Source organism: Apostichopus japonicus, chromosome 8 (genome assembly GCF_037975245.1).
Source record: "Apostichopus japonicus isolate 1M-3 chromosome 8, ASM3797524v1, whole genome shotgun sequence".
NCBI classification, from domain to species: Eukaryota; Metazoa; Echinodermata; class Holothuroidea; order Aspidochirotida; family Stichopodidae; genus Apostichopus; species Apostichopus japonicus.
Genome location: NC_092568.1, coordinates 42,409,723 through 42,425,020, shown reverse-complemented (window position 1 = coordinate 42,425,020; position 15,298 = coordinate 42,409,723). Strand labels below are relative to the sequence as shown.

General features: G+C 38.4%; 1 protein-coding gene across 1 annotated transcript; it reads left to right on the top strand.

Moving 5' to 3' along the window:
• Positions 1–6,273: 6,273 nt before the first annotated feature.
• LOC139972100 (putative hydrolase RBBP9) lies at positions 6,274–15,298 on the top strand. The gene is made up of 5 exons (XM_071979033.1): positions 6,274–6,529; positions 9,537–9,579; positions 9,793–9,898; positions 11,169–11,254; positions 13,231–15,298. The coding sequence occupies exons 1-5, from the start codon at positions 6,428–6,430 to the stop codon at positions 13,452–13,454; spliced, it is 561 nt and encodes a 186-aa protein (XP_071835134.1). The 5' UTR covers positions 6,274–6,427; the 3' UTR covers positions 13,455–15,298.

Below are 15,298 nucleotides of genomic sequence, written 5' to 3'. Positions count from 1 at the left end.
ACTTCAATATCAAGGAGATAGTGTCAATGTATATAACATATGATCATTTTAATAATTCGTAACCAAGATGTTAACCTTTGAGATATATGAAGACCATTTATTGAAGTCAATGAATATTAGTGAATGTGCTTACAGTACTCTACTTTCTTGAGATTAAGATAAGTTAAAGCGGTATGATGTTAAAATTTTGGAGTATCCAAAAATTTTAAAAGATTGAGGGGGATGTTATGAAATAGTAATACCATCTCTTTGATGTTACCGAAAAACTCCATCGAGATACCTTACAGGCCTCTTATGTATTTATCTAGGTCATGGATTCAGTTTTCCCACGAGAAGTTTTTAACTATCTTATTGAATCTTGTTACAGGGCCTTTTCCCAAAATAGATTCCATTATGTCTGTGGAACATTCGAGAAGGTTCTCTCACGTGGTATGGAAGTTTCCATAGAAAGGGGATGGACTTCCAAACTCCCAACCAATCAGGGCAAATCAGTGCCAGCGCACTTATTTTTATATCGTTAAGTTCATACAGGATGGTCAGGTCATTGGCTGCCTACTGATTATGCGCAGTGAGATTTTATGGAAGTACGGTTTAAAAGGAAAAAGAGGCCGAAAGTTTTATCACTTGATCAGAAAATTTATCACTCCGTCAGCGCTCCGTGATCAGTTCGTCATTGCTTCGTTACTATTTCATCACTCCTAATTGTTTAATTGACGGAGTCAAGTCAAGTCAAATCATTGTAATTTAGTTTATTTGTAAAGAGAATCGACAGAGAAGAAATTATACCGAATCATTAATCAAATCCTATCTCGTCAAATTGTTTTTTGTGTGAAGTCATTGTTTTCTCCGTTCGAGACATCTCCTGAAGAAGCATAAAAACGGCATCAAGATATCCCAGTACCTTTCTATCGCGAGTCCCGATATAGTTTTACTATCGGAGGAGCCGGGCTCGTCACAATATTACACTATAGCAGGCAGGCAGGTTTGCAAAAAAAAAAAAACTTTTCTCCATACAACTGTATATGCGTACTCAAGTAAGAGCACTGACGGCTCGTTTACCACAGGAAGTTTTTTTTTTTTTTTGGGGGGGGGGGTGGGCTTCTTCTAAAAACAAAGACATTTTAAAGCGGTTTCCGGGGTTCTGTGGGAATTACAATCATATAAGCAGTACCGTTTAACATTTTTGCTTCAAATCGATAAAAAAAATAAGAGGATGGGGAGGGGGGAGGTATGCCCCTCCCTGGATCCGAGTCCCTGTTGTACATTTATTGTAAATACATGTATTAACATAAATGCACATATTCACATCATATACATATAAATTGTTTCAGTGCCGTTATTTAGGGTAAATATTATCCGGGAACAGACGTGTAGCCAAAGGTTGTCGTGGGGGTGGTTTTTATTCTTTTCTTTTTTGACTCGGTGGTGTCCCCTCCTAGGGCGAAAGAAAAGTGCCGTTTAGACTGAGATCTCTTGATGCAAAATGGTGCAATGTCTGGCCATCGTGTGTTATTATTGTTTTCTTGACTTTTTTTTGCACGTTTATGTCAAAGGGATTAAATCCCGGGACCCTTCCCCTCTTCATACGCCTCCCCAGGCACGAGCAGGTTGTCACCCCACCTGCCCGATCATTACGCCTTCCGCTATCAATGCTCTGGCTTCCAGATATATATATGTATTAGCTTAGAGTATATTGGAGAAGACTGCGTTGTACCCCTATGAGCTGATATTTTGTTTATATTGTCAGACCAGTCAAATGAGTTCGACTCTTGTTGTATGACTATTTTTTACATTTCTCATGCAAAATAGTTACAAGATCATGTAAAGTGATTCGCGCAAACTCTAAGATATCAGAACAGGGTGAACGTAGTATGACCAGCATGCTTCTAATCGCTACAATTATCTTATTACAAACAGTAAGCTGCTAATGGTGTGGTCCGCACCAGGGAGTTGTTATGGAACTCCCTGTTCGCACCTTCTTTCGCTCTAAGCATAGTAAGAAACACGTACTCGGCTATGGCAAGCCATATGGGACAAACACTGCATAATATATCCGCGTATTAATTGGAATTTATACGCGTATTAATTGGAATATATACGCGTATATATTATGAGCCAATCATATGGCTTAAATATATCCGCGTATTAATTCGAATATATCCACGTATTAATTCGAATATATACACGTATTAATTCGAATATATATGGAGATTAAATCCAATATATGCACGGATTAATTAGAATATACACGAAAAAACAATTCCGCTCTTGCTGTGTACATATACCAACGATAAATGTTTTGGCGGGTTCGCGAGATCGCTTCAAAAAGCGAAACTTTACACATGTACAACTAATACGCGTATATATTCGAATTAATACGCGGATATATTATGCGGTGTTTGTCCTACATGGCTTGCCATACTCGGCCAAAGAATTCAGCTCCGTATTACCGTGAAGCAACGGTGTAACTACATCATACTGTAATGACAGGTGACTGCAGCTAGCTGTCCGAACAAAACACGTACGTACACGCTGCACATTGTGTAATTGGAAATGATAAACGCCGCACAGTACTGTGTGACTGGAAATCGTATACCCTGCACAATACCGTAGGCTACTGTGTGATTGGAAATGGTCAACTGCATGACAATTAAGGCCGTATCGCCAGTGGAAGATGTTTTGTTTACATAAGGGGCGCTCACATAGGGGAATTTCCATTGCGCTGTACAACCACGCTAAGTCAAAGGTCACATACTAAAGTGTGGTCTGAATGGAAGTTTCTGTTGCGTTGATGGCAGCAAACTGATTGGGGCCAATATACTGCTGACCTTTAATTCCCTGATCCGACTGATTTAGTTCGGCCATGAATCTTTATAGCACTGATGTGGCCTTGGGGTCGTTGAAGCACCCCCAGAGTAAATTAGACGTTAAGCGTCAGAGTCTGAGCCATATTTAGACTATAAATGAGAGATATTATTAGGTCTTAAAGGCATTGAAGACTCGCCCAAAACGCGTGCCGCGCTCTGAAAAAGTTAACTTCCCGTTGCTTGCAAGTGAAGTTTTCTGCTTGTCGCTACAAAATGCAGACAGTAATGAAACGTGATACCTTGATATCTTTAGCTGGACCTGAGATGTCCATCGCTGTTTCGTTTGTACACTGTGCTGTGGGTATTGACCGCAGCTGTATGTACTGGCTGTACACTAGTGTATAATTACCGAAGGTAGCAAGCTGTGTGCGTATTTTCTGGGATCGATGGTGGTGTCTACGCTTTCTAGTCACTTCGCCCAACAACCATTTCGCCCAACTGCCATTTCGCCCAACCAGCCAGGGGCGTAGCGAGCGGGGGGGGGGGGGGTGTGGGGGGTGTCACACCCCCCCAATAATTTGGTCGCTGTCGGCAAATTTTGGGTCTGTCGGCAAAAGGAGAAAAGGTGAAGAGAGCGGAAGGGGAAGAAAGAAGGAAAGCTGAATAGAGAAAAGGAGAACGGGAGCTTCTTCCGTGCCAAATTTGACTTTAAATATGCACCAGATTGCATCTAAGGACGTTTCAAAACTAAAAAATTTCCAAAGGGGAGGGGGACACCCCCTCCCCTTAGACCCCTCCCCCATTTCAGTCACCACTTCCAGATCCGTCGGCAAATCAAATTTGACTGAAAATATGCACCAGATTGCATCTAAGGACGTTTCAAAACTAAAAAATTTCCAAAGGGGAGGAGGACACCCCCTCCCCTTAGACCCCTCCCCCATTTCAGTCACCACTTCCAGATCCGTCGGCAAATCAAATTCTCCACACCCCCCCCCAACAAAAACCCCTTCGCTACGCCCCTGCAACCAGCCTGGTCATTTCGCCCAACCAGCCTGGTCATTTCGCCCAACCGTGTTGGTCATTTCGCCCAAACTTATTTTTTACTAATATTCAGCCAGAATAATATTACTTTTTCTATTCCACTAGTTCAATTTGATTTATTTTGGGTAAGGTTACTTCGTAATAGGTAAATAAAAAAGTGAGGTCCGCTCGATATCGATCGAAGTCTAAGCAGTCATTTCGGGTATAATGGGAGGATTACACTACTTTAGGCGTTTACGCATACAATGGAAGTTATTTTATTATACAAACAAAGGGGAATCGGTCTTCATAAAAACCTATCAAACCTAACCCCTAAAACACTGATCCATCATATTGACTAAAATTCCCGAACGCTTCCTTATTAAATTGAAAAAAATATATAAAACCCGTCCGTAATATTGAAGTACTATATTTAATCAATGAAACCACTATCAATGTAACCACATATGTTATCACATATGTAATCAATTTATCCATGACTTCAAGTTTCCTTAATACTCGGTTTGTATCCCGTAACGTTAACAATTCCCGAACGTTTACTATCAAACCTAACCCCTAAAACACTGATCCATCCTCAAGATTCCTTAATATTCGGTTCGTATCCTGTAACGTTAAAAATTTCCGAACCGTTCCCTGCTAAAGTTATACAAAGTAAAGGACTTCAAGTTTCCTTAATATTCGAACGTTTACTGTCAAACCTAACCCCTAACACACTGATCGATCCTCAAGTTTCCTTAATATTCGGTTCGTATCCTGTAACGTTAACAATTCCCGAACGTTTCCTTTTGAAGTATCACATTTAATAAAGGTTGGGCGAAATGACCAGGCTGGTTGGGCGAAATGGTAAGGTTGGGCGAAATGGTTGTTGGGCGAAGTGTCCTGCTTCCGTGTCTACCACTTCTGTCACACCTCATTCGAAACTAGGTCAGATTACCGGCATTAAACGTTTCTTTTTGCGCGAGGCTTCACACCCTTTAACGCAGGGCTGTGCTTATACAAACTCTTAAATTTATGTGTGCGGTTGAAAAGGCTGGGGGCGGGGGTTGCACATGTGGGGGTGGCAATCGTTTTAATCAGATGTACCAGCTACCGTACGTAGGCTATATCCTTACTGTATTTTTGTTTATTTTGGATATCATTATTGAAGTCAATCTTGAACTACACCATTCGTTTTGTAATATATAAAGAGCTTGATCCTTAGGAGGTAACGTCACGCGAAACCCAGGGGAGTTTGTCAAAGGATAACAGAATGAGAAAACAAACTAACATAAAAATGTAAAGCAAGAAAACGAGAGAAGAAATAAGACGTTTAGCACTCTTTGAACTAAAGATGGTTATCATAATTAATCGGAGAAGAGGAAGAGAAAGTTCAGAGTTAATTTGGATCAGATAATTCTTGATTGACGAATAACGGAGCTGCAGAATCATTCCAATCATTCTTTTCCATACGAGTGGTGAAAGTATAGAACAATAAGGGCTAACTCATAAACTTTACAATTAAAGATTAAAGGTAACAGAAGTGTAGGTCCCAGTAAGTGTTCTCTCTCTGAGGACGACTAGGCCTACCCTTGCCGAAATCCCAGATCTAGGCCAGATATAAAAATCCAGATCTGGCCCAGATCTGGAATATCAATCTGGGCCAGATCTGCTCCAGATCTGGAATTTATATCTGGCCAGATTAAAAATTGGGCAGATATAACTTGCTATAAAATAAAGTTTTATATGGCCCATATAAAATTTTATCTGGTTAAATGTTATTCCATCCATATCTGGGCCAGATAAAACTTTATCTGGTTGATATAAAGAAAATCCAGATAAACTTTTATATATCCAGTTATATCTGGCTTTATATGGCCAGATAAAACTTTATTTGCATATCTAGATTGACTCTATATCCAGTCATATCTGGCTTGATATGGCCAGATAAAGGCTTGATATGGCCAGATTAAACCAGATATTAAGCCAGATCTGGGATATCGGTAAGGGTATAACTCATTGCTCTTCAGAAAATAAATAAATTAATATCGAAATTGTATCAGTTGACCCAATTTCTCGACCTCACACACAGTTTCCAATAGCACAATGTATGTCGGTTTAGAACATCGTATATAGGCTTACTTTATGACAGACTAAATACAGTGCCTCAAAATGCACCATTTGATGTCAATCAGTTTTTTATAAGGGGAATACCACCAGACCCCCTACATGGTGACCTCAACTTCAATTACCCCAGAGCAGGACCCCAAGTTAATTAAATCCTCGATTCGTACCTGGCCCATTCCACAAAGAAAATTCTATTTAGTGCCATCCCCCCTCCTCCCCATCCCCCAACTCACCTCTGAAATCCTGTGCACGCCAGTATGAACGACTACAAGAAGTGAACCAAGGGACGACAATGCAAAGTGGATTTTCGCCAGAGGCTGAGATGTGACCACATCGGCCCCTTGGATAGTGTGCGACTGAATATTCTGCTTATTTTTCAGCTAGCTTCAGATTGGCAAGGTACGTAGCATGCACGATCGGAGACGACAGACTGTCAGAAAAACAATAACATTTACAGGTGTGCACGCAACATCGTAATGGCGTGTGAAAAGATCGTAATTCTTCCAGGGAACGGGTGCGCAAATGTTGATGTGAAGAGTTGCAACTGGTACCCATGGGTGCAAAACCAACTGAAACAGGTACAATACGCTGTAGCAATCTATTACTGCGAACTTATTGCCGTATTGATTTGACTTGCGTGTCATTAAAAATTACACACTGCACTGATGGTTCTCACTCCCAGCTTATCTTTAGCCTAACTTAATGTATCATACGAATATAGAATACCCAGCAACACAAAGCTCAACATAGTAGCAGGCTACCGCCACACTCCTGATGGTACTGTGGCCGAGTTGATTAAAGGCATTGAAGACTCGCCCCAAACCGCGTGCGGCCATCTGAAAGAGTTTACTTTCTGTTGCTTGCAAGTGACGTTTTGCTTGTGTCGCTACAAAATGCAGACAGTAATGAAACGTGATACCTTAATTGTTATCTTTAGCTGGACCTGAGATGTCCATCGCTGTATCGTTTGTATACTGTGCAGTGGGTTTTGACCGCAGCTGTATGTACTGACTGTACACTAGTGTCTAATTATCGATGACCGTAGCAAGCTGTGTATGTATTTTCTGGGATCGATGGTGGTATTTAACACTTCTGTTACACCTCATTCGAAACTGGTCAAATTACCGGCATTAGTCGTTTCTTTTTGCGTGATGCTTATGCCTTTAAGGCCTTGGCATTTGAAGCAATGAGGCTTAGCAATCGGTAGGTTCCGGGTCCGATACCCGGCCGTGTCATAATAAGGCAGCTTTTCATCCAAGAGCAATCTACGGCTTTGTAAGTTGTAATCCATAAGCCCTGGAGAGCTTGTCCCACATTTGTGGTCTCTTAAAGGCATTGAAGACTCGCCCCAAACCGCATGCGGCCATCTGAAAAAGTTAACTTTCCGTTGCTTGCAAGTGACGTTTTGTTTGTGTCGCAACAAAATGCAGGTCTACAGTAATGTAACGTGATACCTTGTTATCTCTTATCTAGACCTGAGATGTCCATCGCTGCTATGTACACTGTGTTGTGGGTATTGACCGTAGCTGCATGTATAGACTGTGCACTGGTGTCTAATTACAGACGGTAGCAAGCTGTGTGTGTATTTTTTGGGATCGATGGTGGTGTCTAACACTTCTGTTACACCTCATTGGAAAGTAGGTCAGATTACCGGTATGAGACGTTTCTTTGAGTGCGAGTCTTCAGTGCCTTTAAGCGTCGTAAAACTAACTACTGATTAATTTTATGATGGTGTAACCACAACGACATAATACATTGAACTTAGTATATTTTTGGCTTTCTCGTGATAGTGAACTTCCCTATGCATAAATGAACCAACCATGTAGCCACAACAGCATGGTAGGCTACATTGGACTTTTTGGGGGCATTTCTGTGCGTAAACACTAGACTCCCGATATGGACGCCGTAGTTGACCTCTTTTAAGGGTGTTGCTTCAAAGTTACAGGGTAGTCTGCAATTACTCCCATACGAATTTACCTCATTGACAATGTTAGGAGCGCCAGTGGCCTAGAACGAAAACATCTCCCACCAAGTAACAACAATACAACTTACAAGGTCAGAGTTCCAATGTGACCCGCAACTGCTGCATGGTTTCGACACGCATGTAATGCTGTTATTCACAGACACGCACAGACGCACAGTCAAAATCCCAAATCTTGCACTGCATGTTGCATGTTACAAAATTTGAAAAAGGCAATTTAAAGGGTTCACATTCAACGCACGCATGTAACTTTATAAAGTTACTGTAAATTTCTACGTTATTACGGCAATTTTTAACTCATGAACATAGCCTTATGTTTATGCACACGCTGTACTGTACTAGTGTTCACAATACGTTTTGACATAACCACCACAATTATCGCTTGACCATTTACATTGCCAATTCATCAGACTTAGCCACACTTTTGGTCATACATCTGCAATACCCCTTTCCCATTTTATGGCTGACATGTATGATAAGCAGCATTTGCATCAGGACAAGTTTGGAGCTATGCTAGTGAAGTAGCTAAGGTTATAACCTGGGCCTCATTTTAAGGGTGACAATTAGGACCCTTCACCTTATTTAGGGTTGTTTCTTTCAGAAACAAAACTGGTTTCTTCTGGTTGTAAATAAAACTGACAATGGACCAAAAACATTAAAGAATCACATACCTTAATGAATTACAAAATCCCACTATTCCTTATGAGAAAGCAATTGTTAAATTTGTGGTAGGCTGTGCCACGATCTGATGTTATTTTTGAGGGTGAACCCTGCGCAAATGTTTTTCGAAAATCTCAGTATTAAGAAGTGTTTTCTACTTTTAACTTTTGGTGTTCAATCAAGGCTTACAAAGAAACAACATACCCTCTAGTAGAAAGACACAAGAGAAAAAGGAAAAACTAAGATGCTGATTTAACCAAGTTGTTCTCATCTGAATGTAAGGAACTCCAAATTGACCGTGACAATAATTCAAAGACATGAACTTAAAAATTAATTTTCAGAGCCCACAAAATCCTCTCCTATAAGAACTCTCATGTCTACATTTGAAATAAACACGACACCAAAGCATTTGAGAAAAAACACAATATAAAAATATGGCAGAATGCATATATACAAGTAAAGAATTTCTAGTGCTTAGTCGACGTACATGCAGCATACTTTAGTAGCAACAATACAGACAAACAAAACCAAATTTAATACACAGTCTGAACAGTGAATACTGCATGATTTGTGTTTCTAGGATATTGCTTTACTTGATAAATACAAAATAAGAGAGTTTGCCAACATTGATGTACATTTCTTATTACTTGTGTATACACGTGTCATTCTGAAGTCTATAATCTGATGATAGGTCTACTTGCCTCTGCTATCACCCACTGGGTGGTGACCTGCTGGGGTCAAATCTAGCCAGAGATGAAGTATGGCTGCTTCTAGTGTAAGTTCATCATTTATGTGGTAATCAGCACAGACTGATACTGTATGTGTGCACTACACAACACAGTACGAGAAATGTTGATTGTATCAACAATGAAACTGCCATGTTGTAGATTTGTAGTTAATTAGCCTTCATCACCTCTTATAATGTTTATACATCTCTCCTTCAGACTATAGGGCTTGAAGTTCTCCTTGAAAACATGCCTGATCCAGGTAAGACCTTCGACAATCCTTTCAAATTTCATGATATATATTAGTACTGCTTATAAATACTGCTGTTAGTCTGTTAGTCTCCCTCAAAGACATCTCCAGTTGTTTATGGTATTTAGGCATTCCATTTCTTAGCTGACCTCAATGACCTTACACTAGAGTTGTATTCATCTTCAGTCTCTTGTTTAATATATCTTGATGTCAATGTTATTTCAGATGTTGGAAGAGAAAGTCTTTGGATTCCATTTATGAAAGATAAACTACATTGTGATGAGAAAACTCTACTTATTGGTCACAGTACAGGAGCTGTAGCAGCAATGAGGTAAGAAAAGTTATACAATTTACCCAAGAACATAATTTTATGAATCTTCACACAATATGATACATATCCCATTTGTTCTGAAACCAGTGGAGGAATTCTATAAATTAAGCCTTTGAATGAAGATTCATTCCATGTGATGTTTATGTGAGTACTGCTGATGATATAATCATGTGTACATAGTACATGCTTATTCTATGCTTGCACTATTAGTTATCCTAATAAGATAAGATTAGACTTGGAAATTTTAAGAAAGTCTGTGAACACTCCATTAGCCTGATCAATATTCAGGCATCAATAGTCATTCTGACCAGCGAAATCAAAACACTGAATGCAGTTACTGGACAGTGTGACAAACTACCTACCAATCCATAGAAACCTCACCAAACCTCTGCTCACCTCACCAAACAGGTAAACAGAATGATTTCATGAAAAGGGAAAAACAAGTGCAAGCCCAGCTGGAAAAGGACTCCTGGAGCTTGTGACTCCAAGGAGTTATTGAAAAAAGTGCCTAGCCAAATCACCACCAGTCATGCAAAGGATGAAAATTCAGAATCATCCTCATTAGAATTAAGAGAAATGAGAGCATTGTGGGTAAAGGGCCATCAAACATTTCCAGAACAAGAAGACTTGATTCTCTCCTAAAACATGTTTTTGTTAATATGTTTCTTTTAACATTCAAAATGAAATTCTTAATCCCATTCAAGGAACTTCCAAGCAAGTCATCGTAACCTATCTGATATAAATATGTCAGGAGAAGAGATAATGGGATTGACAAAAAAAAACAAAAAACAATATATCACAAAACCTAAAGATGCTAAAAGTGAGTAACAATTTTCCTCACATCCAGTCCAAAAACTGACTATACTGAACAATTCTACACATAGTGAAAGCTTGGTCCTTAAAGACAAAGGGTACTAAATTTTAACCTATTTATTGCAAATTGATCAGGAATATGAAATGTTTCATAAACACCTTTTCAAAAAGACTCATCTCTTTCTAGTGTTGCGAACCTAAGTAACACTCAGTCCAACCTAGGGAGTCTGTTCTGAACCTTGTTGAGCGTTAAATAGACAATTGTCACATGAAAACTTCGAAAATATTAGTCTTGGAAAGGCAAACACATTTTGTTAAGTTGCTTCTGCAAGTATTAAAATGCAGGTTTTGTGTTCTGATTAAGTTAAACTTTGACCTGGTTCAATTATTGTGGCAATTTTTGGTCAAATTTGGTGTATGTTGCGTCATACTTTAGTAATCATTTCTGAATTCACAGATATGCTGAAAACAACAAGGTGTTTGGAATAGTTCTTGTCGCACCGTGTGTAACAGATGGAGGTGATGAAACAGAGAGATTAAGTGGTAAGTCAATGATGTACATTGTTAAAGAGAGAAGATCCTGTTCAGGTCACTTAAAGTAGAACAATAGTGACAGAAAAAAAATCTCTCATTTTCATATATAATGTAGTTTATATGTTACCAAGCAACATATTTTTTTAATTTTCCAAATAGCACACCGGAAAGTTATAAAAAAGGGAATTAAAACATGGTTTTTTCGCCTCCGTAATTTAGGAATTTTCAAACACTGCAACGACCTTGAACAGCCCTCAGGTCAGTGAATGACGTCACTGTGATGATCTTTTCTGTTGTGAACTGTTCAGTACGGAGCTGTGCGTGCATTTCGTGTCAGCATAACTGTTATTTTCCGGCGTAATGTTCCAGACATAAATAGATAATGAATATCATAGTGTTTCTTGATTTCTTCACCACGTGTTTACAAGTTTTTTTTTACGAAATTTGCGGCGATTTCGCAACGATTTCCCAATATCTGAAGAGGTAACTCGCAAGCTGACCCAAAGTAACGTAAATCTCAAGATCACGTTTTTGGCGGGTTTTATACAGAGTGATGTATGAATGTGCTCACTTACCAGTCAAACTGGCACAATAACAATAGTGATGATAGTCTCAAACGTAGATTAGTATAACATCCGAAAGAAAATCCAAAGTTCTAAACAAAGTAGATTCGCTTGTATGCACTAGGCCTACTGTAAAACATAAACGTTCCTTGTTCCGTGCGTCATTAAATCCAACAGAAAGGTTTCATGGAGCTTGAAATACAACCGCATTTGAACTCAATCGAGTTGTTAGTCTAGCTCGAACAATTTTCTCACTACATGCAATGCCTATTGCGTTTATTCACATGCATGCCTCGTGGTTTGGGCTTCAGGAGGAATCGTATTCTAGCCCAACTTCACGTAGGTCCGCAAACGGTACTTTCACACTGTGCAAACATAAGTGACAGTGTGCGCTACCGTAAGTAATACTTACACGATGTTTTGTTTCGCTCACACATTTCCTATTCGTATTACATTTAAAGTGGTTTGGAGGGTATGAACACATCTCTGCCACAAAAAACTCTGCCTAAGCGACGTCAATGCCCCAATTGAAATTTGCACGTGGATTCTCTCCTCACATAGTCATTAGGTTGTTCACGTCTGACATGTCTTCCAGTTCCAACACTTACTGTTGCATTTATCGGGATATATATAAATAATGCGGCATAAAAGCATCAATCTTTCAAACTGTTATTACTTTAGTGACCTTGCCACACGCAAATTTCAATTGGGCCCGAGAATCATCTTCTGTGAAGTGGGCAGAACAAACTTTCACATTCTTGCCATGAGAAACTCCTGGTGCGATGAAGTCTTTCCTGGTTCTCCTCACAAATCGTATCCAGAGTTTCCGATATCTCTCACTACTTTTTCCGCTTGGAAAATTGAAAAAAACTTATTGTAGAGTCCACATTCGTTCTGTTGCATCCCCCTACAACGCAATTTCTTGGATTTTGCTAGTGGTTTACGTTGTTTGTCGAGTCCAATATAGAGTAGGTTGCAACTAAACTTACACACTAAGTGCACACTGCTGAAGTACACTCACGTTGTTATCATCATAATGACGTCACATGTCACTGTAGATCACGTGATCATCATATCGCTTTTCGCGAAAAGCCCAATTTTTGTTTAAAAAATCAACGAGTTTAGGAATTTTTTTTAAGCCTTTCCCAACATCGGATTGACTTGAATTTTCACATGTGTAAAATGGAAACCAACTAGAATACTCTTGAATAAAATCGTATTTTTTCGTCGATGGTGAAAAATCACTATCGTTCATCTTTAATGTTCAGTTTTCTTGTTATGTGTTGTAAATAATCATTTTTTAATTCCATTGCTCTGTAGTTACTCTCTTGCCGAGCAATCCTCTCTGCCAAGAGTGAGTTTTCTTTCAACATAAATTTGTCCTTTATAATCAAAAGTGTTGCTTTTGTTAATATTTTTCAGGATACTTCAGCCGGCCCTGGGAATGGGAGAAAATCATATCGAATGCAGAGCTCAGAATTGCATTCGGATCTTCCAATGACCCTCTTCTGTCCTGGTCTGAAATAGAAGAAGTTATGGACAAACTGAAAACAGATTCATATAAATATACAGATAGAGGACATTTTAGTGGGGATAGCACTTTTAAAGAAATTGTTGATGCTTTAACAGTTGCACTGAAGAAATAATCAGATTTCCATTAGAACTACTTATCCTCATTTATGTTGAATATAAAGGTGAAAGTTTCTATTTATGCAGAGATTTAGTACCACTGTTTATAAAGATGCACAACCAGTTATAAAGATGGGAGAAACTACGTGGCCTTTAAGAAACAGGTTTATATATGAAAAGGTCTCTTTCAAATGTTAAAATATAGCCCTTTTCATGAGACTGCTATGAGGATTATAGCAGTGTTACGATAAAGTTACTCTGGTCAGGGGGAAGTCAAAATACTCATATAAGGTTTGGGCCAGACCACTGAATAGTAATGTAATGGTATCAAAAGAAGTATGGATTGATTTATAAACTAATGTATTTTTAACACTTACAGAAACTGGTCTGAAAGCCATTTGATAGATTATAAATTGTTGTCTTTTAGTGGCCACCGAAAATCTTTTGAGTATTTTGGTGTCATCCCATGTCAGGGATTGTGACTACAACTTTATCCAAGTTCTATTTTGTTATCAGGAAAGTTTGATACTTTGGCAGATTTTGAGTTTTCACAGACCTGAAATTATTAATGGCATTTAATATGTTATGGATAGCTATTTAGTTCTCTACTTTTATAAAAGAATGCATTATTTATGAAAAATTCAAGTTTTCTTTATAATTTTAATCTCTACAATCTGTACTGGCTAGAATAGAAAGCAAAAACATTTTTAATTCAATGTTTTCCTGTGACTATAGCTCTCAAGTTTGGAGTCATTCTGAAGTAATATTGCTCCGTTTGCATTTTGTTTTCCAGTTGTAACCTCTTTAAGTAGATGTTGTTAGTACTTTGGCAATTTGGATCTGTATTTCCCGTAATTCTAACAAGCAAGATCGTATTAATCTTGTTTGCAAAAGAAAAAGTTTAATATTTCAGTAAAAGAAAATCATATTATTTCATCTTGTAAAGCTAAAGTTGTGTTTACAAAAGGCAAAGCATTTTCCGTTTTCATGATAACACTTAACGCCACCTGTTTGGCTATATGTAGATTTGAAGGTTTGTTTAAGATTTTGATGAGGTCATCCTGAGTAAAGTAGAAAGCTCTAGCATGAATACATTGTAATACTGCTTTAGTCCTTCCTTCATATAAGAAGGGAGGTACTTAGCTGATGGATATCTAAATATCATCCAAACTATTGCTATGTTAACATGAAATCAAGACATAAATTATGAAGATGACAAATTTGAGTGAAAATATGAGTGGACAAACCTCCTAGCTACAAGATATCTTTGAATGGTAGATTTGTAAGGAAGAGGGCAGTATCCCCATTGGGGGTTCAGTACAACAATGTTATCATTTTATAGGGTAGTGTTGAATGGAGTGCATATGCGACCAAGACAACTGGTAGTAATGAGTGAATAAGTGGCTCATCTCTGCACATTTATAGTGTGATCTAAATATTTTGCCACATGGATGGTAGTTGATATGGTTGAACTATTTTATTTATTTTGAAGACTTTCAAAGATTCTTGTTAATCAAGACTCTTTCCAAAGTTGTCATCCAAATCTTGCCTATCATGAGGTCATACCTAACTTTTACAGTTTTCATATTCAAGTTTGCAGAATGCAAACCTTTGATGATCATGAGTGTATCAATCTTTCATTAATATTTTGTAATATTCTGTTTCTGTAACAGAATATTACAAATTGTTACATATATTACATATTGTGTTCTGTTGTAAGTTGTCTGTTTTTCAGTTTGAATTCAAAGACATGAGGAAATAAATCTTAGACTAAACATTAAGTGGTAACCAGCATCCATTATATTGCATATTATGTTATTGATAAATTACTGTACAACATGCAAAAAACATAACAAAAACA